At 39.6% G+C, this 27694-nt stretch overlaps 1 protein-coding gene across 4 annotated transcripts in view; it reads left to right on the forward strand.

The window, feature by feature from the left end:
- Positions 1–7959: 7959 nt before the first annotated feature.
- The window catches only part of itga11a (integrin, alpha 11a), a 39549-nt gene continuing 19814 nt past the window's right edge, over positions 7960–27694 (forward strand). The window contains exons 1-10 of one of the 4 annotated variants that reach the window (XM_088371972.1): positions 7960–8227; positions 18435–18549; positions 23410–23522; positions 23873–23964; positions 24555–24669; positions 24753–24880; positions 24968–25116; positions 25199–25343; positions 25709–25874; positions 26455–26525. In XM_088371972.1, coding sequence (XP_088228098.1) covers positions 23435–23522; positions 23873–23964; positions 24555–24669; positions 24753–24880; positions 24968–25116; positions 25199–25343; positions 25709–25874; positions 26455–26525 — 954 coding nt within the window. In that variant the 5' untranslated portion in view covers positions 7960–8227; positions 18435–18549; positions 23410–23434. Of the gene's footprint in view, positions 8228–11221; positions 11358–18434; positions 18550–23409; positions 23523–23872; positions 23965–24554; positions 24670–24752; positions 24881–24967; positions 25117–25198; positions 25344–25708; positions 25875–26454; positions 26526–27694 lie in introns of those variants that run through there. The other 3 variants (XM_088371971.1, XM_088371970.1, XM_088371973.1) reach the window with 3 other exon arrangements.

Here is a 27694-nt window from a genome sequence, read left to right on the forward strand (position 1 = left end):
CATGGGCTACCCCTAACAACAATAATGTTCACAAATTATACATCAGTGCCAATTCTATTCTATTTCCCACTTATATTTGGTGCATAAAATTACTGTCAAAGTATAAAGATGCAATTTTAATGACCACTTATCATAATTCCTAATTATAACAATCCAACTGCAAAAGAAACCTTCTTTTGGTACATGATCTTCCAGAAAGTTGGATTGGATCCTATTTTCACTGCCAGTTTCTCAGGTGCGAAAATAATTGGCCACCCCTGCACTGAACCGTTTGTCAAGGTCATTTACAGTAACATTAGAGTTCCTCCCATAACTGACCGTTTGCTGCGCTCTTGTGGCGTAGTTGCGTTATTACCTTCAAATGTTTGAAATTGTTAATATCCTCCACCTTCCTTCCTTCCCCTCACTCACTGTTGTGGTTTGGCTTGTCTCGGCATGACAGCATACAGTCAGTAACCCCATTCCTAAAAACAGCTGTGCACCATATTGAACCTCGTCTTTGATCCATAAATAAAACAGAGGAGATGATTGTACAGCATGAAAACAGGCCAACTTTCACAATCACACACAGCAATCGAAAACAGCTCGATTCTAAAATGCAATTCATGGGAAATATTCACAATGCACATCAGCCCGGGGTGACTTACTGCAATGTAAAAAATAATCCACATAAAAAAACTTATGTGCATTGAGTTCCCTTGTGTATGAATTGTGCTATCATACTATGAAAACTTTGCCTTTCCTATTATTGTTACAGTTATCTATTATGGAACAAGGACAATGCAAATGCTAGCCTGCTACCACTACTACTACTCACCAATGTGGTTCTCAGGGGTACCATATAGCCCCCCCCAAACACTACATATCCTGCAGGACTGTTCTAAGAATATCTCACCAGTGATGGACATGGTGATTGACCCAACTTCCTAGACGGGTTAACTTTTTAACCGAGCAGTTTTAATAGTGTAGTTTTAACCCATACTCATCCATATAGAGCCCATAACAGACCCAGACTGGATTGACCAGTTCTGACCCATACCCACTGAGCAGACTGCAACCCATACATGCCCATTAAGCCCTTACTGAGACATGGCACCGAGGTGTGGATGACCAGTTTTAACCCATGTCCACATAGTCCATAAATAACCCTGATTGCACCCACCATTTCAAGCTCATGCCCTCAGAGCCCAGATGGAACCCGCATGGACCCCAATTGCAGAGCCCATTTTGTATCCAAGAAGCCCACATTTACCTCAAATGGGGGCCAATGGGACATGTTGGCTGGGAAAGTACAGTATGTTCTCTCTCACTTCTACATCTTCTAAAAGCACTCTTCAGTTTGCATGGAGACCACCAGAGGGACCACCTTCATGACTGTAATACCGAGCAGTGCTTCTCTTAAAAAACCCTCCTCTCACTCTTCTTCCAATCCTTAATCACTGCAGTCCCCCCTACACCACGGCCCCCATTATTTCCCCTCAGAGAAACTGTTGCTCTATTGGAACATATAATGTACAGCTCCTCAAATTTCAGCTTCTGGAGCTGACGGCATAGAGTTCCAGTCAGCCGCAGTCTGCGCACAAAAACACTTCCTCTAGCCTCGATCAGCAAAATGTAGAGAAAAAGGGGAGTGGAGGAAAGGGGAGTTGAGTGAGTAGAACTGTGAAAAGAAAAACCAGAGGAAAATATGTGACATAGGTTGACAGAAGCAGGATGTATGAGAGACAGCTAGTAGTGAGCCCCATTTTGATTCACGTCATTTTCGATCATATTTTGCTCACAGATTCCTTGACACTTCCATTATTTATGGATTTATTGTATCACTGAACCGCCGTCATCTCTTAAATCGTTTTCCACCGAGTCCTCGTTTCTCAACTTTTCCCTTTCCAGAGCTACTTTGTTTTCTTCTACCCTCTTGTTTTTTCACCTGGCGGTCATTTACGCTGATTCGTCCTCTAATAAGAGGGGGAAAAAAAGCTCAGACACCTCACAACCCTTCTCTAGAGCCTCAATTATCGAGAAGTCGTAATTGAAAGTTGGGTTTTTAAAGCTAATAGAATCAGTAAATTGAATTGTGAGTTGCATGCACTTTTGTTGTGGTTGGGCTGTGTTATTTGAAACAGGGCTCCATATATTCACCAATGTTTATTCATTCTTATGTCTTGCACAATTTATTGTCACGCTCATCGATTACTTTGTGCTGGCGTCCAACTCTTTGCGAAATACAGCTCGGGATAGACTCCAGACCTCATTTTGGGCAAGAGCTACGGAAATCGGATGGACGCTTGATTATTTGACTTTGTTTTACAACGTCAATAGACATTTCTCTAATATAGACTGTACAAGTGCAGAGCAAAAGTGTTTTTTCTCTTCTCAAATTGTTTTTGCATGGTTCCTCCACTTTAATGTTTTAAATCATTGTTCTGTAGCAACTGTGAAAAACAATGAAAAAAATGTTTTGATCTTCAATCATCAATCTCTATTTTACTAACTCCAGCCTCCACCGATGAGTTTTTCTGTTAGTGTGTCTGCTTATTTAGTTTTGTTCAACAATTAAAGCCATTTCTTCTCGTTTGTATTGTTTGTTAGTTTAACAATACATTTTTTCCTTCTTCAGAAAACCACAGCTTGAATTATGAGCTCATTCATTGAATTTAGAAAGACTTTTGCTTGGTGTCCCTCATTTTTATGTCATCTGAGGAAATTGTTTTGGCCTTCTGTTGAGATAATAGTGTTACAAAAACAGCCTTGCTGTGTATGCTGTTGTGTGGTCCCCTTTTTTTTTCCAGACTGCAGAGAAAAGGCAGGCTAGCTTCTGGTTCAGTACTAAATCCAAAACTCTTTCTTCAATTAGTGAAGCTCCTGCCATTGCTTACACAGCTTGTTGGCAAGTCTGACGTTTTCACTCCCTCGCTCAACACTAACAGACTCGGGATTATAAAAAAAGCAATGGAATGCTCTTGAACCTTTAGATCCGTGTTAAATATGTAACAGTAGATACGGAGGAATTCAACATCTTTGAATTGTCTTTGAATACACCTTGAAGTGACATGATAATGAAAAAACTCATTTGGGTAGTAGTTAAATTTCTCTGCTTGTGTTGTTGTTTTTTCAGATTTTCAAATGTAGTCCCTTTGACCTCTCTATTGTATTGAATTGTTGGAAATAATCAGAATCTAACTGCTTGGTTTTTGATTGCATTGCAACTTCCCATCGTGATTGTGCCTGGTAATCAAAGTGGGAACACATGATTATTGCCAGCCGCCCAAAACCAATGGCATATTTCCACCACATGGAACAAGTGACAGCAGAATGGTGGAAACTGTTTCTATGTGGACTTTGTACGTTCTCTCTGGCCCCTGACTCTGCACCCTCTCATATTCCAAAAGCATGCATGTAGGTTCGTTGAATACTTAATTGCTCAGTAAAGGTTATTGGCGGGCCGGGGGGCATAGGATGCTGTGGTTGCCGATGTGTCTTGGCGTCATTGTCTTGGGCACGCACTTGTGCGCTGCTGTTTGAAGCAAGGTGGACGAGGAGACAATCAAACGAGATCTGGACCAATGTTTCACAATCTAATGAAAACAGGCTTCCCATTGGCCAATCCGTTTCTGGGATGGAATGATGGCTAGCAAACTTCCTGAGACTGGTCTGTCCCTAAAATAAGACAATTTTCAACATGGCAAGAAATTTGCTATAAAATAAAATAGGATATTTCTTCACTGTCACTGGGCATCTCACATGATGAAAAAGCTGATTGACTTCAATAAACATTGTATCGTCTCCTCGAGTAGTGGCATGGATGAAAATTATTATAATTATTATTATTATTATATTATTATTATTGTTACTATTATTATTGTTATTATTATTATTATTATTATTATTATTAGTAGTAGTAGTAGTAGTAGCAGAAGTATTTAACAAAGATAAGTTACATAATGCAGGTTTAAGCAAAAAAACAGCTGCTGCTCTTGATCTGGCCTGATGAGGTTCAGAAATGAGAAAAAGTGGCTTCCTAAATCATCCTCAGTGAGCAGTGATGTGAAGGTAAATAGAGAATATCATGAACTCACATATTTGGTGTACAGAGGGGAGCCCTTAAGTTATGTTATTGAACAGGATCTCCAACTGTCCACAACCATTGGGGGGCTTAGTGTCCTGTAACTGGCAAAAAGGAAGATAGTTACTTAGCAGCCTGCTAGCGTTAAATCACTGTAACAGTAGGTAGTGTTGAAAAAGCTGAAGTCTGAGTCGGTATTTCCAGCGAAAAGGCTCATTCCTGGACACCAGCTGTTTGGCTGTGGAAACTGGGGCACCAGCCAGCTGTTTCAGCGGTTGTGGTATAGGTACACTCGCCGCGTCCCTTTTTCCATAGACTTCTTTCTGATGTTCTTTTTTTTCTAGTTGTGTGTTCAAGTCTAGCGTGTCTGTGCTGGATGGCTCAGGCTTTCTCACGACAACTCTAGGATGTCTGATGAAATCTAATCCGCTGTAATTCATCAGCTTTGGGGTGACTTGAAAATGAGTTTGCTCTGACCACCTCACCCTCATTATTAATTGGCAGATAAAGTTTAAAAAAATGTTGATGCTACGTGTTTTACTGTCACAATAACAATAATTTGTCCAAGATTCACCTAGCCCATGTAATGGGTTTTTGTTATTAGCACATACAGGCACGGGGAGAACATGCAAACTCCGCACAGGAAGGGCCGGAGGTGGAATCGAACCCGCACCCTCTGAACTGTGGGCGGACATGCTAACCAGTGCGTCACCTTGCTGCCCATGAAATTCAATAATTATTGGAAAAAATATGCTTTGCAAATCTGTCTGCCTCCATGCCATGCAAATGCCAAGCCTGGTAGAAAAATAAATGTTAAATTTTAAATTTGGACAGTGCCAGCTGGCATGGTTGTGGAGCAACAGAGAATAATGGCTCACATACTGTACACATTCCCTCTTGGAGGAGTGAAATGTTGTTCTTAGTATTCCATTTGAAAAGTCCAGGATTTGTGGATAATTTTTGTGTGTAGAATACTGCAGACTGTTTGGTTTTCCATTGAACTCCGAAAAAAAAAAAACGCTACAGTTTTTCCATCTGTCTCATCAAAATGCAAGCACAACGAAAGAAGATAGTGCACTCTCAACGATGAAGGCATGACCGAAGCATAAGTTTATGTTAAACCACATGACGGCATGACCTAAGCATCTGTTATGAGCAGCATAATTGGATAAATGAATGTGGTGACATATTTTTTTTCACCATATTTGCCCTGGAAAGCAATAAGACAAGAGAAGGGCTTGTATAAGATCATTTTGGACATGTGTTTCATATTTAGTTTTGTAGGATCTCTGTTAAAGCAAAGAAGACCAGGAAATGATTCATGCTGAAAAGAAAATACATATTCCATAAAATTATTCGAAGAAGCACAATCAAACCCTACCCTAACCCTTAAATTTCCATATAAGTCTAGTTCCCCTATTCCCGCTTGCGTAAGTTAACCTAACAGAGATCTGGAAAAGTTCAAATGACTCACTCAAACCCAGACAGAAACATTTACCTTTCACGTTATGTGTATGTTGATCTTCACCGTTTTCACTTAAAACGTACTGTGTAGTATGGATTTCCCAGAAGCTGACAGCTCTTGAGATTCTATGGGCCAAAGGGTAATTGTTTTTCTTTGTGGGAGATTCAACCCGGCGGCATGGTGAAATAGTGGTTAGCAAAGCTTCACAGTTCTTAGATTTGGGTTTGCAAACTCTGGCCCTCTTGGTTTTATGTCCTCCAGCTTTCTCCCACATTCCAAAAAAAATGCATCCACCAAGGTTAATTGAAGTGTCTAAATTGTTATAGGTGTGAAAGTGAGTATGACCAATCATATGTGCCTCATTTCTGGTCCAAAACATGCTCCAATATGCTGCAGCTCACCTGTAATCCTAATAAGGATGAAAAACTATGGATGGATAATGATGTATCCAGATCGGAGTGTGCAACTGCGCCAAGTATGTATGTAAAATAGGTGCCATGTATGGAGCTGATCCCATGGTTTATCTATACCTTACTCCTAAATTGATTCTGATCAGTAATTAATAAACAGTTCTTCAAAACCACAACATTTATTTTATGATAGTTATACAGAGCATTTGGTGAAATTCTGATCATGGCCATTTTAAAAGCAAATCTGCAAAAGCAGCAGATAATTTGGGGGCATGGGAGTGTGTTTGTGTGTGCATCTGTGTGTGGTGCGAGTCAAATTATTCATCGGTCTTTTATGACTGAGTCCTTCAAACTCATCCTGGTAATATCTGGCCAGGTAATTGCTTTGCTTGACTAAGGGAACACAAAATAAAATCTGAGCAGTCCTGTTGAGAAAAAAAGTTCCGCTATAAAATGTAAATGAGAAATTGTTCTCAATTGACTTACCTGGTAAAACATTGAATCAAAATAAAAAAAATTCAAATGAATCAGGTAGCCTACACAAGAAACGCCATGTAACAGAAATGATAGAATCATCAATATTTGATTACAAAGAATCCAACGATAAATGATCAAAATACCTACAGGTGATAGATGTAAGCAACACGAGAGTGCAGCATCTTCGTTCCGCTTCCGCTGTTTGTCACCACAGGGCCAGCAATAACCAGCAGGCTGCTTAGCAATTTTCCATCTTCTGATTAGTTGGTCATCATAAAACGTTTTACAGTCAAGTTCAACTGGGAAAACACGTTGGTAGCAATTTGCACACATGACTAAATTCAACAATCAGCCATCTCTAAATGTATTTTTAAAAGAACTGCTCTATGGCACAGTACAGTTGCGAGATATTATATTGCACCTTTTGGTTTCTTTAATTGCTGGAGAGGCTTGACTAGGGATAAACATATTTCTGACCCCTGCCCTCACTGCATCTGACCACATGTCAAGTTAGAACTAACAAATACCAAACACACACACACACTCAACCGCTTCTTGGCCAAATACAGTCCACGTGATACAAAGGTGAAATATGCCTAAAACCACTGAGTTCCTCTCAGCCCTTCAGTAACATTCGCCTTACCCACTTCCACTCTCCATGCACTGATTTGCGTAACCTCAACAGTGGTCAGCGACTTCATCCCATTCCAGAAAAATGATCTCATATTCATTTCTTTATTCCGGCAAAAGCAGTGCTGCTAATCTGCTCGTTGATGTTAATGTCAAACTTGCAGTTGACGCCGCGATTATCAACTTCTACAATAATGAAAAACATGTTATTATCCTAACATCGTTTGATTAACATTAACTGTTTAGAAGTATAAATATAAAAAAAACTAGTTGTGGAGTAAGTGCTTCTTTCTGCAGATTTCCTTACACACTCTCTAACACTTTCTCCAGATGAATCCTGCTGTCCTCACAAACCTTGTTTGATTGAGCTCCATAAAATCATTCATTGTTTCATCCAGCCTTACTTGGCTGTGATTTGTGGAAAGTGACATCCCCAGTGACGGCAATGTGTAGTTATCGTTTTTTGTCTGAAGGATGATTTCTACGTTTCTCTCACTGGCAGAGCAAATTGTACTTCAGACAAACAGGAAATGGGTTTGGGGCCTTTAAAGGTAACAAATCGTGGTGCCAAAATAAATCAGAGGGGTGCTATTGTGAACTTGCTTTTTCAACTGGCTCATCTGTGAGTTGAAGGCCATATCTTTGTTCTTAAATATTTCAATTAGGTGCCATTTCTTTTCATTATTATGACAATCGGTATTATTGTTGTATTCAATTGGGAGAAAGAACACATTTCCATTTCTAATTGCATTTTTCTTTGTTCTGGCACATTGTGTTGTCATGCAAAACCAACCACCAATATGAATTTCAACAATGGCAGAAAAAAATGAAAATTGTCCCTGTTTTTGTTAGTGCTCGCAACCCATGCAGAGCAAAAAGCTATTTTGGAGAGGAAGAATGATTCATTTTTTTATCCTCCACACCTGTTTTGATTCCCCACCTACCTTGAAGGTCTCAAACTTGACAACATTATGATAGGTAATAGATGCTAAGCTCCAACATGAGGCACGCATCCAGGTTGAACTCTGACAGGGATTAGAACTTTGGTGCTTGGGCGTTTGATCCCCTAGGAGTCGTCTTGCTACCGTTCTCGCTTGAGGAGACTCATACGGATAATCCAAGGTGATTGAGGTAATTGCTTGCAGTTGTGCTGCATTGTTGTTGACCGTCTCAAATTGTGGGGTAAGTGCTATTCCTTTTCAGTATTGGTTTCACTTAATCCTACGCATTGGAACTTTGGGTCGTTTGCAATTGGTAAATTGGCGTAGTGTGCATAATTTTGGACGACAATGCGTCCCCTGGTACAAATTGTTGTGCGTGATCTGTGTGTAGATAGGTGCGGCGCTGCCTGTCATGACAATGCCTTCTCCGTGCTACTGAGGCCGTGATCAGGCTTCCACATAGGAGCGCCAAATTTACACCTGCTTTCTCAAAATGTATGTGGCTATGAGCGCTGTTTGTCTTTGAGGCTCATTTGCATAGGGATGGGCAATTTTTTTCCAACAAGTATATGCAAATTAACTCTTTTAAAATAAAATAACATTGAGACAATCGACTTGGCAGCATTTCACCATCTGCACATGCCTTGTCAATTACATGCTATTTATTTGCGCCCACCATGTCTTTCGCTCACTCTGATTCTTCTAACTCACGAGAACAACAGAAACGCATATACCGGGATCAGCAACTGGCGGCCCGTGGGCCAAATCCAGCTCGCTGAACCGTCCAATCCGGCCTGCGAGTGGATTACATAATTATTGGTATCCAAGAGAAAGTATCTGTTTAAAGAAAAGCCTGACTCACAAAGACTAAAAATGCATCCAGTTTTGTAATTAAATAGAAAACTATACTAATAGACATCAAATAATGTTGTGCCAAAATTAGATTTCTATTTAAGAGTTCGGGCTCAAAATCTCGGAATAAGTGTTTTCATGCGTTCTGATTGGTGCGCGCTGATCGGATTATCAATCGACATAAACCACCCCTCTAATTCGGAATAAAATATTGGTCGGAATGGGCTTGATCGGGTCAGACTATTCTGAGTATGGTCTGTACATGCATCATTTTTATTCCTATCAATCTTTTAATCTGAATAAATGTGTCTATGTAAACATATAGCCACTGAGAGATCCTTGTACCGCACTGGCACATGGCCCTCATTCACAGCACTTGGCTTTAAAACCTTTGATCTGGTTCATCATCTGTCTTGCAAGCTCTGGGGGGCTCTTAAGATACTTTTTCTACCCACAAAAGACGACGATAATCCTTATTATGAAACATTTGTTGTTCATGAAGAATGCTTTAATGTTTTAATTGCAAACAATCCATGCAACCCCTTGAAAGCCCCTCCAATTTAGGCATATTTAGATTGCTGCATGAGAGCTGCTGTTTTCATGTACTGTGCAGTTTTATTTTCTAAACTTCACAAGTGCCAATGTCAGTTTTACTTTATGAAGGTCACAATAGACATAAGTGAGAATTTGCTCAGATTATAATTATCAGATCACAATTATACTCAGGATTTGCATTAGCGGCATATTTGTCTTAAAGACTGTCCAAACATTGGAATAATTTAGTTAGTTTACTAATCATTGATATATTTAATTCAATTCTATGAAGCTGCGGTCTTTTTTGCTCCAGAACTTTGCGGGAAAATATATGAACGTTAAGACGTGACGATATATACGATGACCACAAATGGATTTTAGGGAAACCAATGTACACACAGTGTGTATTATTACCTAAGTAGGATCATTATGCATTCTGTTAGGACTGGATGGTCTAACTGCGAGGGTATGAGGTAACATACAAAGGCTACGTTTGTGTTCCACTGTTAATACTCTGATTAGCTTGTGGTTGGAACATGATGAATACTTTGAGTCAGCCAGAGGACTGTGGCAATGCTTAGGTACTGATATTTTTACTTGATTCACTCAAATCTTTGGAAAGTTCAGCAACTCTGCTTATGGATGTTTGCAATCTATGCTCTATTCTCAACACCACTGACGCTCATCAGTGCTTTTAGTGGAAAACAATAGGTGCCAGTACACACCTTAGTTCAACTGTTGCCAGGTAGATTTAGCAGTGGGTAACATCGAATCAAATAAATTCATTTTTTTCTCTCTCTTAGGTTGTCTGACTGCATTTCAATGCACCTCACGTCTAGTACACATCGTGAAACATCAATGTTTACATTCTGGAGACCTGTGCTGTTTCAGACACTAATGGTTTATTTGACTTGCAGTTTCTTTATGTGCTAAATTAATAATTTAATATGATTTCGACATGTAGTCATGGTAATGTTGACAGCAACTATGTAACGGCACTAAAAACTCTGATTATGCAAGCTAAAATGTCCAAAAGTCAAGCTAGCTTTCTCACCACCACGCAGACTGACTTCGAAATAAAAATGGTGTATGATCAGATCGTATGAGTGTTGCAAAGTGCAAGAGGGAAATAGAACAAGAAAGGGTACTGTGATCGCCCTTGCCACCTTTGCATCACATACCTGCGGAAATCTGTTTGCAGTTCCTTATAAACATGCTTTGCGTGCTTCAAACGTCTGCACGGGTTCCAGCAAATTACTTTCTCCTTCTGCCAAGTTAAGGACTGATATTAATAATTATAGATTGTTGGTGGATATTTGAAATAGCAAAGCCCATACACATGAATGGCAAAAGTGATGCCATTTCTCTTGAACAAAATGAAATTGCAGGCATCCGAAATGACAATTCTGGATTGGAAGAATGGAGATGCGGCTTTGTGAGTGTCTCTTTGGGATTGGCCTTGACTTGAAACTCAATCCCAGCTATGACATCTTAAAACAATTTCTATTTCTCAGCTCAGTTTTGTGAGGCAATAAATCTCAAGTAAGACTCTTGGTAGTTGATGACCGCTCATTCTGATTTGGAATCATGGATTTCAATAACTCTTGACATTCCTTCAATTCATTTTGTTCTTTGCTCATCAAATGAAAATAACCAGCACAGCCATTTTCACAACACATGTTTTTCCATAGCTTCACATGGGTCATTGTAGTAAAATATTGAATGACTATTCCCGCCTGGTGTCTACAGATGTGGACCTCCTCCTCCTGCTGCAGCTGCAGTCCCCTCCTACTTCTCTGAGACATAGGCAGTGCTTTAACTAAGAGTTGCAGTCAATCAGAGTAGGATCTTTAACAGGGCTTTCCGCTGGATTTCTTTGCCTCGGTCAACCTCACACACACTCACAGCAGTCATGCATGCATGCTCCGGCCCACATATGGAGTACTACTACTTACTTCTGCTATGGATCTGCAGTCAGCTGTTAGGTGGGTGAAAGTTTGTTAGATGTGCATGTGTATGCCATTGCTTTTTTTAAATTGATTTCATACATTTGAATTTGGGTCTGGTCGACCCATATGGTAACATTAATATTGTTATGTCTGAGAAGTTGATGTGAAAATAAATGGAATAACTTTTTAAAGTGACGGTTAACCAAAAGTTGTATTTTAAGAATACTTTTTAATATCTCCTGTGAACAAATGGCTGTTAGTTTGAATAGCATCCCTTCCTGGCCTCTTGACCTTGTGTCATGGGTGCAGGAGGGGAGGAGATCGAGTGAAGAGACTATTGAGTACTCGACTGTTTCACATCGACAGAGGTACACTGTGCCTCATTGGAAGCAGACGTGTCTGCTTCAAAAGGAAAGTTGATGCTCTTCTTCTCACAGTCAAGTTTCCAGGGACAGTGTTCTCAGCCAGAACTGCGGTCAATTACCAGTGAAATCACTGTGGCAGTAACATCTAGACGTAGCAAGAGAGACACACTGTGTGAGAGCTGTCCACTTGTATTGTTTCTGTAGAACACAACTAATGTTTGAATTTGTACCGCAGTTAGTGTTTAAAGGACCCATGACATGCTAAAATGGCTATTTTGAGCTTTTAGTCATATTAAAATGCCAATCCGCTACTTGAATATGGGTGTTTTCCTTCTTTTGCTCATCGTGGAGCATTCCGGCTCATTCCTCCTGTCTCAGAACCAGCCTCAAACAATCCAATAAAACGACTGGGTCTTCACCTTGTGACGTCACACCGCCCCTGCAGAGTAAAAGCATGCCCACTTTTTCAAAACAGCTGTCCCTGCAAATTGAGTTCTGATTTTGGTGCATCAAATAACTTGTAAAATCTTTCTACGTACATTCTGCTATGTGCTCAAATACTAGTCAATGGTGTTTGCAGGTTCTTTTTCCCTGTTCTTTGAGATGTCTTGCTTTGTGAGCAGAATCCAAATAAATAGCCACTAAAACAACTCAGGTCGGTCGACTGGTTAGCATGCTCGCCTTCAGCCCAGAAGTCCTAGGTTGGCTCCGGCCTTCCACTGTGGAGTTTGCATGTTCTCCCCGTGCCTTTGTGGGGTTTTTCTGGGTACTCCGTTTTTTTTTCCCCATGTTCAAAAACATGCATGGCCGTCTGATTAAATGCCCCATATTGTCAGTGGGCGTGGTTGGTTGTGAGTATGAATGTTTTTTCTCCTACCAACCTACCTACCTACCTACCTACCTACCTACCTACCTACCTACCTACCTACCTACCTACCTACCTACCTACCTACCTACCTACCTACCTACCTACCTACCTACCTACCTGCCACCGACTGACCACTCTCTCGCTCACTCTCTCTCTCTGTCTCTCTCTGTCTCTCTCTGCTCTCTCTCTCTCTCTCTCTCTCTCTCTCTCTCTCTCTCTCTCTCTCTCTCTCACACGCTCTCTGTCTCTCTCCTCTCTCTCTCTCTCTCTCTCTCTCTCTCTCTCTCTCTCTCTCTCTCTCTCTCTATATATATATATATATATATATATATATATATATATATATATATATATATATATATATATATATATATATATATGTGTATGTATAAAACAAAAAAAAACAGTTTTCTAAACATTTAGCTTGATTTTTGAATTTGCAGGAACTAGGAACTGGAATTGTGCCATCTGAACTTCCTCATCTGTGAAAGGGATGCTGGATATGGTGGGAGGACGACTGTTTTGTCAGACATATTCATCAAATGACAACGATTCAGTTGTAGTACACTGTTTGTGTATTCTGGGGTTCAGGGTCGGATGATTCAATTACATCAAGTGAGAACATACAGTATCTGAGGGAGGAGACGAGTTCTCAGGCTCAGATGACAGTTTCCCTTCCGAAGGTCATAGACCCTTTTTATGGGACTTCAGTCCAGTTGCACTCTTTTGAGTTGCCTCCCCTTCTTTCTTCTTAGCCCTTATTCTGTTTAGCAAAGCCACTCTACCTGTAAACATCTTGTAACTTCTCAGTCAGTGTGTTTTTTGGTACAATCTTTTTTCCCTGAAATGGCGTGGCTGTAAATTACAACGCATGGTAAAATCTGGATTGTGCAGGCTTTCAAAAGTCAGAAAATGTAGATTTCTCCAAAATCAAATGTGCTTGAAAAACGTAAAGAAATTTTTAACAGTGTAAAAATTACACTAAGTAACACATGAAGCCCTCTTTAATTAAAATTTGCTGTTTACCGGTGTTATATTTTCCTGTCTTTGCAGGCCAATCCCCAATCATAACTAACAGCTATGCGTTAGGGGTGTTCACAGTCCTTGTGTTGTGATGGTGGTGATGGCAAGTTGCATCTGAGCTATTCTTTCATTTGTATTTGAGGATGTGTTGTGGTAGAAACTCAGGTGAAATGGCTGGAGAGTCTTTTTCTGGTTCATGAGGTTAATAGCCTGTTAAGGAGAGCACAGTTGGCTGTTGTGTGTCAGGAACATCTGGTTTCAGATTCGCCATTTCGCACACTATTTACGTTGGCGTCGTTTAATAGTAATATAAGATGCCAAAATGTTTACAATACAAAGTATTGTCCGCTGTTTTTTTTTCCCGGAGAAAACCATTGAAATAGAAAACCCACAGCGGCTCGATGGAAAAACGGTGCAGCCTTTAGACTTTGAAATTCGGTTAACACAGAGAATCTTATTGTCTTTTAGCCTGATGTCAGGAGCATGCACACCCACATCGACATCCCAGGACGGGAAGCAAATATCCCCTTAACAAAAGAAAAAGCTGTGAACCACATACTTAATGTTCAACCATAATTGCATGCAACACACTCGGGCATGTCTGATGTAAGTGGCTAACATGATGAACTCCAACGGCTGTTATGCGTCATTGGATCTGTGGTCGAGCTCCTACGGCTTGATTTCGAGCCAAATGCAACGTCAAACTAATATGGGTCACACCGACAGCCACCGGCTTTAGGTTTATTTATTTGGGCATGGAAGCGGGTACACAGGAAATCCAGCAAGACCCTGACCTTGCATTTAACACATGCTGACATTTCTTGGAATATTAAATCGCACTGCCACTTGAGCAGCTTGAAATGGAAACTGGAATCCTCATCCATTCTCATATTTTCACATGCGCTTACTTTTTCCTGTCCATGGCTTAGCTTTCACTTAGTTCCTGGTAGCACATTATAGTTCCTCTGGAAATTCCTGTCTCTGTACATGAAGTACTCACTGGACTTCTGGTCTTACTAACTAAAGGAAAAGATTCCTAAGAGCCGTTATGACTTAAAATCGATTAAAAATGCCTGAATTTGCATCCATTTTTTCCCCACGTGCAATTTCTTCTCAGTTTTTCCAAACATTTATTGTTCCTCAATAAACATCAACTAATGTTTGGCAGTGAAATCAAACATCGGTTTACCATGGGGAGCATTCATGCAACAGGAAATGAGCGTGTGGAGAATGTGTCAATATTTACACCAAGAGATCACAGTGGTGCCTGTGAGATAATTGCGGCTATTTATTTGAGTTGGGATTTATTTAGTTTAGTTTTTTTTTTAAACCAAGCAAACTAAAGCGACTAAATTGGCACTGTGTGCGACAGCCATGACTAACTTGATTGACAAACATTGATGCTTCTTTTGACTCAGCGCAGCTTTCCAAACACTTGCAAAGGTACCAGGGAAATAGATATTTGGTTTCCTGTTTGTTTGTAATACAAACATGCTTAAATCTTCTCTATCTAAGGAATGCACATTGTGTCAAACATCTGTTCACATGTAGCCGTCCTTAAAAACTGTTGCACAGCTGCATAGCGTTCTTGATGAGAAACAGCAGATACTAGGAGTCCTTTCACACGATCATGTTAAACAGGATTATGCTGTATGCGCTGCCATTTTCAGTTTATTGTCCCTTACATGGAATAGCTCAATTATCATATTTTCCTCTAGAATATCCTTTTCCTGGTCACATCACATATCCATAGCCCAATGCCCATTGCAATTCCAATACCAAACAAGAGTCAAAATGCAATGTGTCCTTGGACAACAAGCCAACACAATCAGGAACTTAGTTGCAATTCATTCTTAATACGCAAAAGTGAATATTGTACGATTTAAATATATTTATTAGCAGATTGCAGAACTGCTTTCCCTTAAATATAACATTACATTAACCCCCCCCCAAAAAAAATCACACACTTGGGCTTAGTCAATCAGCTGTCTGCTGTAACATTGCTCAGTGCTTACATATTTGTATTCCCTTGTAAACCGCAACATGCATTTGAGAGCAGCACAACAATGTGCGTTGCTTCAACATACAATGTGCTGAATATTTCCTGCCAACTTGCTTGGTTAAGCTTCAGAAACCTATAGCGCATCTCTACCGCTTGAAAAATGCGGCTAGTGTGCTCAGCGGATTCACTTCCAAACGTATTATTACACCAAGCAGTATTCTACCGAACACAAATTTCAAAATGTTGGATTTTATACAAGTAAGTGCACTCGAGTGGTCGTTAATACAGACGGACCCTCATTCTTCAGAGCAAAATCAACCCATATCCGACATACACACAAATATGCGTCCATTTGCGAATAATCGGCTGCACTAATACAAAATATCATTGTCTCAACTGTTCCTCTAGCTCTGTAGCCAAATTTGACTTGCACATTTTCAACCTTTCCCCTTGTTTACATTCAACTTAAAGATCCCCTAGCGGGGAAAAAAGACACACTTGACTTGATTTGACCCTGTGTCCTCACATATGGGGAGAGAGATCTAAGAGGATGTTTAGCATGTGGGTGAGTGATTGAATAAGCCTCACAGTGTGTGGACAAGAACTGCTGAGATGTAACAAGTTTGTAGTGGTTAGACCAGATGAGACGCTTTTGTGTTTTCAACTCAACTATGCTACTAAACAATGAGAAAATGTTAGGACTAAGCAATAGTATTCACAGCTTCATCGAAAATAAGTTTATACATATAAAGTGCATTGTTGTTCTGTAGTTTGACAGGAAACAGTGTCTAGGGAATTAGATGTATTGTCGTTTTAATTGTAAAAGTCAGTCGGATCCTTGACCTTTTATCAGCACTGGAGGCTGAAAGTTTCTGGAAAATGGAGAATAGACCATCAGCAGTAAGTTGATGACAGATGAGTGGAGAGAGCTGGACTGAGAGCAGCACAGAGTGAGTGGCTGCTGGTTATTTTCGTATATCTTCACAGACCAATGTAAAATCTCAATTGTTCAAAATGCGCACCAGTCCTCAGATGCAAATGTCTCCATGGCTCTTATGTGTGCTTCATGTCAAATCTTAAAAGCGTATTTTATCTTATGTCTGTCTTTTTGATGGAAAACGGGCTCACTGTTCTTTTCTACCACCCGCATAGCTGTCAGTTGATGTGAGTGACAGTTTGAACTCGATGGGGAGAACATGTTTGCCATGATCTGCAATCACATCAGTAAAACCAAAATGCTTTTGAGGTTTCTACGGTTTTTCTTCTGTTGTGTTTTGAAACAGTGATGGCTGAAACTGAGCACAGCATTGACATCATCGCAGCACTGCAAAGAGCATTGAAGGATAGTATGGAAACAATTGTGTGAATGTGTGCTAAGGAAATGATGAGTCCCACTAGTTCCAGTTTGCACAGTACAACATATACGATACGAAGAAGTACAACATGTAATTATAAAGCCATTAAGCACAGTATATGCCAGAGTATGCTGTATTTTATGTACTATAAGTAGATTTCTGATTTGTTTCCATCCTAGGACTGTTATCTATACAGGCTTCAATGCCTTCACATTGCTGAATTGTCAAACAATGATATCACAGTATTTTGCCTTCCTTGCCCTCCAGGTCTCAAGGTGTGTGCCTTCACTCTGGTCGGACATATTTGTAGGAATACCCCGCAAATGGATTATAAAAGTATTTCTGCAGCACCTGGAGGGATTAGAGTAAACAATCCTGGGGTCTCCAAGTGCACAATAAAATGTATAGAAACGCTAAAAAAGTGTATTTTGCATATGTCACCTTTAAATCTTGTTATTGATACATATATTGATGAACAACAATTAAACAATTAACATTATAGCCCACACTATACAGTTAACTTTACAAGATACAGTATGTTTGCAAATTTTGCACTTTCCTTTTCAAAGAAATGAACTAAAACCAGATTTAAAAAATAAAAAGTAACTCAAATGTGAGTTACTCAATCTACATAGAGTGTAATATTGTAAGGAATCTGATTACTTTAAAGTGCAACTAACTATAATAATATGTAATGTAGTAGAGTTTCTAAGTTACTCAACCAACACTGGTTAGATTAAGTCAACACTGACTTGCCAAACTGCAAAAACATATACAATGAAGCCTCAAGTTTGAGCACCATCTGTTCTGTTGCAGCCTTTGTTCATCCACAGCTCAGCTTCAGTCTTCATATCTTTATCCTGCTGAGTCATCAGTTTGATTAAACTCAAGGCTCAACATAACATCATCTTTGGTTGGCATGGCAAAGAAATATTCTCATATCCTCACAGATGCCCTCAAAAGTGCAAACTGGTGTGATGGTATAAAGAAGAGCCACAGAACGTTTGTTTATAGCCAGACTGGATAAGTATATATGTAATACCTAGGATACTCTGATACTGGTCCTTTTGGAATCAGTGCTGAAAAATGCCCCAAAAGTCACAGAAACAAACAAGGGATACAAAGTGAATCCTTTGCTAGCCAAACTGATCTCAAGTTAAGTCTTTTGAGGTATGCTGACATCGCACATAAAGTTTTTGTGAGTGAACAGGAACATTTCTGAAAACACTGCAATATGAATTCCGACAGACAGACAAACTGTCAGACAGACAGTGAGGCTTGAAAACGGTGTACTGTTTAAAAAAGATACTATTGAACTATTCAATATTTAGATTTAAGATTTTAAGTGGATGGTAATATTGCTTTTCTGTTTAATCATCATGAAGTGTCTGAAGAATGAACATATTTATTTCATGACAGTCGAATAACTTTCCATCTTAATTTGATCATTTTTGTGTTTGGATACTGAAAGTGAAGTATTTTCGTTTTGTCTTATTCCAGGATGCCATTACTGCTTTAATATTGACACAACAAAACACAGGATCATCAAAGGTCCAAAGCAAGCACAGTTTGGATACACTGTTCAGCAACACGTGTCGTCTGGTGGAGAAAAATGGTAAGCTACTCATCCTTTTAAACATTTGCCTTCTGAGATCCTGATCGGGTCTATCATTCATTTTCAAACGTTACTAAAGGAGACTTGACTTTATGTCTGGTGTTTAGATTTTGTGTATCACTTGACGGTACTAATTTCTGCCCTTTCCCCAATGAATTTGTGTTGGATGCCTCACAATCATCATATTACCTCAGGAAGCATGCTCCTGACTCACACACACACGCACATCAGTTAGCCAATTGGCGCAGTGGAATGGCCAAAATTAGTTTCTGGCATTCGCAAACAGGGTCCAAAAAGAAGTGTGCTATTGATGCAGTGTGCGTGTGTGTGTGCGTGTGTGTGTGAAACACATTAGTTCTGTTAATAGATTTTTATGGATCTGCATCTTACTATTTATTACCCCAGTGACAACCTGGCTTTACGAACAGAAGGATAATTTGTATTACTGTAGATATATTAAATATCTTTTGTTCTCATTGACCCATTATATATCTTTTGTGAAATTATATGTCACTGACGGTCACGGTGGGGCATGTCCGCCTCATAGTTCAGAGGGTGCGGGTTCGATTCCACCTCCAGCCGTTTAAGTTTGCATGGGATTTTTCCGGGCACTCCGGTTTCCTCCTACATCCAAAAAACATGCATGGTAGGCTGATTGAGCACCCATAAGTGTGAGTGCAGATGGTTGTTCGTTTCTGTGTGCCCTACGATTGGCTGGAAACCGGTTCAGGGTGTCCCCCTGTGGGGACAAGCGGTATGGAAAATGTATCACTGACATCGGATCGAACCCTCCTATGCCACACTTTGTCCGGTCAGGGCAAGTGAGTAAGTATTGGCAGACAGTGTACAATATTACATGAATGACAGTAATGCTGAACTCATCCTGAAATCCTCATCACACTGAGCGGAAGTAAATCATAATAGTGAATTACTGGCATGAAGAATTTGGTTGATTTTGTGTGGAAATGATTTATTGTGTATTGAAGCATTTTAGGAGTGACTCACTTGGTTAAAACAAAAGAGGAACAGCGTAATGAAATGTTGATTGTTGATTTTACCCATGGATAAAGGATGTTCAAACAAATGCCTTTCCATAACGGGAAGTGAAAAAAACAGGCAGTTGATTTTAGTGATGGCGTACATTGTCTGCTTTTTTGAAGGCTTTTTGTTGATGAATGCAGAAGAACATTTGTTGGAGTTGAGGCTGTGGTTCTGTGTGGGCCAATCTTGTCTCTCCTCACCAAACTCCCTTGCATTTTGTGGGCTGGTAAACTGTTGGGTAGTGTTGGAAACAACAAGGGACTTCCCCAAACTATTCCCACAAAGTTGGACTTGAATAATTGCCCTAAAATGTCTTAATATGATTGATGATTGAAATTTAATAGGAACTGAGGTCCAGTTGAGCCACTTATTTATGAACTCATTAACTATGAAAAAAAGTTAACTTTTAATCAGCACCTGGAGTGCAAACATGAAAATTGTGCATATGTTTAAAAAATGTACCGTAATTTCCGGACTATAAGCCGCACCGGACTATAAACCGCACCAGCTAAAATTCAGGGATATTTTAGTTTTTTTCTTACATAAGCCGCACCGGACTATAAGCCGCACGTGCACATGAGTTTTTTACAAAGAAAGACAGTACACAGAAAGCCGTAAACATCCATAAATACGCCGCGCCGCCATTTAAGCCTCAGGGTTCAAAGTAACCTTCTGAATAAAATGCATTAAAAGTTTACATTCATTACAACTTGTTTTTGGTTATCAAAATGTCAGAAGAATTGAATTTAAATGCTGATTGATTGGGTTTTATACAATGCAGATGGTCCAGACAGCGCCACTGCTTTGTGTAATCTCTGAGTCACATGGCAGAGTAAGAGAAAGGGTTTAGAGCCCTTTAACACAAGTCACCTAGCGTGCATTCCTACTAAAGCTCATAATAGTCACAGGCAACACAGCCATAATAAGCAGCAGCCATAATAGTGTTTCAAAATAGTATTTTTGATGTTTTTTTCTTCAAGATACCGCACAACAGTGGTCCACAGCCTTTTAACGAGTGTATAAGTGATCAAGTCATCACAAAAATCACGAAAAAAATCTTGTATAAGCCGCACCTGACTATAAGCCGCAGGGTTCAAAAGTTTGGAAAAAAGTCGCGGCTTATAGTCCGGAAATTACGGGAATTATTGTAGTTAATCACTGAGAAGTGTTCAGTCAGAGCAACAATAGCAGAGTACAACCTTGCAGCAATGTTAAGAATGCACAACACAATAAAATATGGATTTTATCGCACTCTGTGCTAAACGGTAGATTAATGCCAAAAGTATTTATGGGGACAAAAGCATACTTCTTGCACTGTCCTATGTTGATTTATCTGACTGTTTTTCATGTTATTAATTTTCTTTCACCCTCAGGCAGCTCTGGCTCGTCATGGCCTTTACTTTTGTGTATATTGAAATGAAAGAGAGTATTGTATGCAGGAGGCTTCAGCTGCCAATAAAATCAACCTCAAACCTCAAAGCTTGACTGACAAAATGTCGAGAGGTTTCTAGAGTGAATGAGTGAGTGCTCTATGATAGCGTTAGCTCCCTACAATCCAAGGACCCAAAGGCATTTTAAGAATCATACCAATGCGGGTGGATAACCATAAGCGGTGCATAAAGAGACCTTCCATCATTCCCAACTTGTCTTTTTCACATCGTCATACTGAGCCAATAAACCAACGAGGAAACCGTCCGTCCAAGACAGTAGTCAGAAGCGTCAAGGTAAAGCAGGAAATTCTTAGTACGCTTGCTCTTGCTGGATTTCTCCCATGGCTTTCTAATCCATCAACCGGTAGAACCTGGTGCAAAAGCTGAACATTCTTGGGCTGCATCCATCACTGGGGAACTGGGTTTTGGACATCCTGACCAACAGACCACAGACTGTCAGCAAGTCAAACAACTGTCCCCTTCTCCTTTAGCCTCAGCACTTGAGAAATTTCCCAAGCTCTCATACAGTGACGTTGCAGATGATATTCGCAGTGGGATGAACAACGATGAGCCAAAATACAGATAAATGGTCTGATGGAAAGGTGATAACCTTTGATGACCTTTGCACCAATGTGCAGTAGATGGTGGTGGAACTCTGGAAGAACAGACGCCCCCTTGTTATTCTTGCACATAGTTGCAGCTTGCATTTTCATCCAGCGTCATTCCACACCCATGCTGCATTGGATTTTTGCACACATTCACACTTTGAATAAGCATCTCAGTTTTTATCACATTTATTCAACTTATTTTGTCATTCTATTATTATTTTCACAAGTATTGGAACTCACTGGGGTATCCAGGGACTTTGGGTCTCGTATTGGTGCCAAGCCAAAATATCTGACAGCAAAGTGCTCGATTCTAAAAAGTGATGAGCTATATGGAGAAGCCTTCCTTGTAACATACACCTCAGCACATGCCACTGTTTGCTAAATTCGTTACATTCCTTGCAGGGCCTGCATGCTTATCAGACATTTGGCATGTTTAAGCATACCAGAAAGTTCCGTTATGTGCAAGTGCTCACAGAATTTACATTGAGCAAAATTGGACCAATACAATGCTACCTCAATTTATGAATAATTTTTACAAATTTTTCAAGTTAAGCACAATGTTGTTTTTGTAGAAAAGCTGCCTCTCGTAACGTACATTTTTAAGTGAACCGTCTCAGCATGCATGAGTGGACGAATATGTTTCGTGCTTCCTTGTGCTCTTAAAACATCATTGGCTCTGTGTGTAAATCATTAGTTGTGCTTATTTTACTCTTACTTAGACTTCATAATGAGTTTACTGTTTATTGCACCAAAAGCCCACATTAAACGTGATGTTTATTTTGCGACAGGAGATGGATAAAAAGCTGTTGCGTTTGCAGCCGGAATGTCTGCTTACACAAATGCTGCTTCCAATCACAGTTCAAACAGTGGGTGCCTCAGTTTCTGACTAAGAGGGCAAAAAAATGTTTTGTTTTTGTACAAACTGGGTTAGTAAACAAATTAAGTTTGTTACTTGTGGTATTGTATTTGGTTGCTCAAAATAAATATCCTGCAAAAAAAAAAATGCAAAGAGCTGAATTTTGATCATACCAGATGCTGAAAAAGTTTTCTCTTTGGTGCCTCATTGTTCACTTAAGGGCACCCATTGCTCAATCAAGTAGCTGGACGGCTTCTTCGAGTCCTGTAATGGATAAATAGATGGAAAACTCTGGGTGTTGTTTCCTTATAGTTTATTATAACATACTGTATTGGCCTGCGTACAAGGTAAAATCTGGAATGTAAGAAAGATGTAAACAACACATCTTACCTTCTGATGTTTTACCAGAGCTCTTGACCAGCTCTTATGTGTTTTGATGACAAAATGGGAACACCGTGATGAAGAGGACTGTTTACCATTTGTAATTGAACCTGCATGTTAAATAAATTCCCACTGTACTTTATTGGTCTATTAATGGCTCAGATATCTGTGGTGAATGTTTTTTCCTGTTGCATGTTAGAGAATAGCAAATTTTGCAAAATCTTTTGCTGTTGCATGTTAGAGAATAGTAAATTTTGCAAAATTTTGCAAAAAGTACTGAAACAATGAGCAATTTGGACAATTCTAAAATTGGAAAAAATCCTCAAATTTGGTTATTTTACTAGAATTTAAATGATGAACAAAGTAATAAAATATAGTCATTGTAAAAAATCTTATTCCTGAAGAGTTGAATAAAAGCAGTAATGTCTTTGCCATTTGAAGCTTTTTTAGTCAAGCTCTTTTTTGTTAAACTATAGTGTTCAACATATTGTATAATTTATTAAAAAATTTAACTAATGTTGACCTTTTTTGTTTGTTTTTGCAGGTTATTAGTTGGAGCACCATATGAAATGAACGGTGTTTACCAGACAGGGGATGTATATAAATGTTCACTGACCAAACGAACCAATGGAAATGGTTGCACCAAGCTTAACCTCGGTAAAGTAACACATTATCACCAAAACAGAAAGCAGTGCACAATTTGCATGTCTTCATTGAATGTAACTCGCTGAATCTCGTGGTGGCATGTGTGAGACAGACAGTGGTTCCAACCAGGCATTCCTCGTTTTATAATTTTGTGGGTTCTTTACATTTCCATGTGTTTTGTACCACTAATGTTACCACACGGCATGCCAATTAACAAAAAGTTTATGTTGGGCTTGTAACTTTTGACATATGCAGTTTTTGCCTGTAAATCTGCGTGACACCAGGAAGTACTCTGTGTATGTACTGTAAGTCTGTTTTGTTTGTAAATGAGCATTTGAGATCATTTCTTGTTTTGCATCAAGGAAGGATATCTCTGACCAATGTATCTGAGCGGAAAGACAAGATGAGGTTGGGAATGACGCTTATGACCAATCCCAAAGACAACAGTTTTGTGGTGAGACCATCTAACTACGTATTGAATTGATTGTCAGATTGAGGATAAGGAAAAGGGATGAATTGTATTCGTGAAATTGTCTTTCCTCACAGGTATTTACTGAGGGTCTTGATCTTTATGTATGATGCCTGAATGATGCTTTTTTTTTGCTTGCACAAAACTGCACTCTTACACACTTGAGCTCAGATTTACTTTGTCAAGCTCCTGACTCATCTGGCCCAGGATCCAGCTCACCACAACCCTGCTCCGGACACACATCATAAATAATGGATGAAGAATTCCTATCAGAGTTTATTGTTGAGACAATTGGGTCAGAATTCATTAATTACATACCAGTGGTTGAGTTGGCTTATTTTGTGAAAGTCCAAAAGTGTCTCAGTTTTGCTTAAGATTGCAGTTCCATCATCACCATCTAATCATTTGAGGTTGATTGGATGAATGATTTGTATTCCTTCCAGATTCAAAAGACTACATAGTGAATGCTGGGCTTTTCTGCTTTCAAAATATTTGGCGGGAACACGAATGCTCTACATAAACAACAACAACAACAACAACAAAACTACAGTTTATACTTTTCTTTGATTTTTCAGGCCTGTGGACCACTTTGGTCATATGAGTGTGGGAGCTCTTACTATAGCACTGGTATCTGCTCCAGAGTCAATGCCAGCTTCAAGTTCTCCCGGACGATTGCGCCGGCCTTTCAGAGTAAGCCTTTAAGCCTACAAACCCTGACCCAAATTTATTTGTATGCTGAGACAGCATTTTTACCATTTGTCATGTTTTTTTAGGATGTGAGACCTATATGGACATAGTTATTGTTCTGGATGGCTCCAACTCCATCTACCCTTGGACTGAAGTGCAGGCTTTTCTCATCAACGTTCTTCAGAAGTTCTATATCGGACCAGGTCAAATTCAGGTGTTCCTTTTTTTTTCTTATCTCCACAACATGTTGTTTAACTGGAGCCGTACTCATTGTGGTTTGTTATCGCGTCTATTTTATCAGGTTGGAGTTGTTCAGTATGGTGAAAAAGTTGTGCACGAGTTCAAACTCAATGATTTTAAATCTGTCGAGGAAGTGGTAAAGAGAGCACGTACTATCGACCAGCGGGGCGGAGAGGAGACTAACACGGCTCTCGGCATCAACATTGCACGGTACCTGCCAACACCGAACAGATCCAGAGTTTATTTTTAGAATATGCTTTTGTTTAAATTATGATGCATGATGCGCTAACAGATCTGAAGCTTTCAAACAAGGAGGTCGACGTGGGGCCAAGAAAGTGATGATAGTGATAACTGACGGAGAGTCTCATGATAGTGCTGACCTCCAGCCAGCCATTGAGGAGAGTGAAAAAGATGGCATCACCCGTTACGCCATTGCTGTGAGTCTGCTAGACCTATTACTCACCGGGGTTTTGGCTCCTCTTTTATGAGGTTTCTTTTCTGGTGGCCACAGAGTTTCAAGAGCGGCTTTAAAGCAGTAATGGCATGTTAACAGCAATGACCTCATCAGGTCATGTAGGAATCTTATGTTAACAGTGGAGCCAAAAACAATCAGCCCCAAACTCCGCTGAGTTGATGAGCAATTAAAGGTGTAAATGTTGTTGTCCAGACCACATTATAAATCTACTTCTTCTTGCTAATAACATACTCACGTCTGTGATTAATGATCAAAAATGGAATTAATGAGATCAAACTTATTACAAAACCATATGCCCATTGCTGAACACGGCTTGCATCTTCACAGGTTCTCGGTTACTACAACCGAAGAGGGATTAATCCTGAGGCATTCCTCAATGAGATCAAATACATTGCCAGTGACCCAGACGACAAACACTTTTTCAATGTGACGGATGAATCGGCACTGAAGGACATTGTGGATGCACTTGGTGAACGCATCTTCAGTTTAGAAGGTTAGCTTGATAATCTTTTATTCATTCCAAACATCATTTCTTCAAGAATAAAAAATGTGTGGAAGCAGCTGGGTTTGTTCCGAGGGGAAGACGCTGTCATAGTCAGGCGAGCAATAGCATTGGAAGTGTGGCTGTCAAAAAAAGGTGTTGGGGCACGTGTAATGGTGAAAAATTAATTCACCGCTAAAATAGTAACACTGGAGAACAAAAATAATTTCGTTTCAGAAACAAAACACAGCATTATTTATGTCGGTGTGTATTGTTATTATGTACAATACCACATTATGTATCTTTAAATTATGCAGGGCTCTTTTTTTTTGCCAGTTAATGTATTTTAAGGTCAACCCTATATGTCAATAGGTGATAATCTTACATCAGTCTCTTCTTCTTACTTATGGCTAAACATTATTGTTTGTTGATATTCTCAATTGCCATTTAGTCAGAGTATCTATTTTACATGTTAAATATTCAAAATGCGACATTAAAAATGTAACTCCAATATCATCGCTCTCCATCAGTATGGTATGCCAGATAAAATGTGTGCGCTTCCAAGGCCTTCAAGACATATTTGTTTACATAGGAACCAGTAAAAATGGAACAGCGTTTGGTCTCCAGATGTCTCAAGCTGGATTCTCCGCTCACAATGTTGAGGTGAGTCGCACTTATGCCATCACGTCGTCTCATACCGTCTGTCATCATATGGAGAAACACATTGTCTCAATTTTTATGGCATTATAACGCCTCCTCATAACCCACCATTTATCACTATTCACTCCCACTTAGAAGTGCCAGAGGAACCCAGAGGTCTAGGTGATCTTGATTTAGGGGGCCTTGGCAGAAAATACAGATTTTCTTTTCCACTTCAGCCATGCAGGGATGGGAAATAAAACACCACTTCTCTCCAGGGAGACACGTTATGTGGAGTTGAGACAGTCGGGTTAGCTGCAGTCTGGTTTTTTGCTTTGCAATCTCTTTCTGGGTGACACAGCAAAAGTCAGGAGGGGAGGCATGTTTCACGTCTTGGACACTATACAGTACCTTTGCTTGATGAAACTCTATGCTAACGCAATGGGTTAATGCGTTGGCTTTTAAATTTCCCCTTGCAGTGGGATTTGTCAAGAGACAAATCCATTTATCCCACTTATGCTGAAAATAGCAGAGACTTTGCAGATGGACGATGGAAAAGGTCGGAAATTCTGTCCACAAGGCCAGATTCCGTAGATGCTCTGCAGCAGTCAACCGGAGGGTTGAAAGGAGGAGAACTTCTTGGAAGGAATGTTGGGATTTAAACGAGGAAGAATGTCCTGAAGGCCCAGATGTTTTTCTTGAGACTGCAAGCTGCTTATGTCATATACTAGCAGGCATTTTATACATCAGCATTTTATTGTTTATCCAGCTGTTGTTTGTTTAGCATACTTAAACTGAGCGTAAATAAAGTTTTGTTTTCTTATATTCAGCAAACATCAGCTCTCCACAGGGGCATAGTTGCAGAAAATCGCTGTGCATGAATTCCATGTGATTTTTTTTTTTTCATGGTTTACCTTAGCATGGCAGAATAATCAAAACCAAAAATAATCGACATTTTTATATTAAAAATCAAGAGAGAATAAAGAAATGTGTCAAGATGTGCCATTCAACAGGGTATATTATAGACGGAACACAAATCCCTATTTAATTACCCTAATTTGACCTGATCAAAATCAGACAAATTGATACAAAAATAAATAGTTTGAACTCTATTGCTATCTTTGTCTTTCCACAATAGACATAAAATAAACCTACTGAGATTACACAGTGCAGTGGATCTGTCAAGTTTTTGA

The sequence above is a fragment of the Syngnathus floridae genome, chromosome 3 (assembly GCF_059516105.1).
Source record: "Syngnathus floridae isolate MCC-2025c chromosome 3, RoL_Sflo_1.0, whole genome shotgun sequence".
Classification (NCBI taxonomy): Eukaryota; Metazoa; Chordata; class Actinopteri; order Syngnathiformes; family Syngnathidae; genus Syngnathus; species Syngnathus floridae.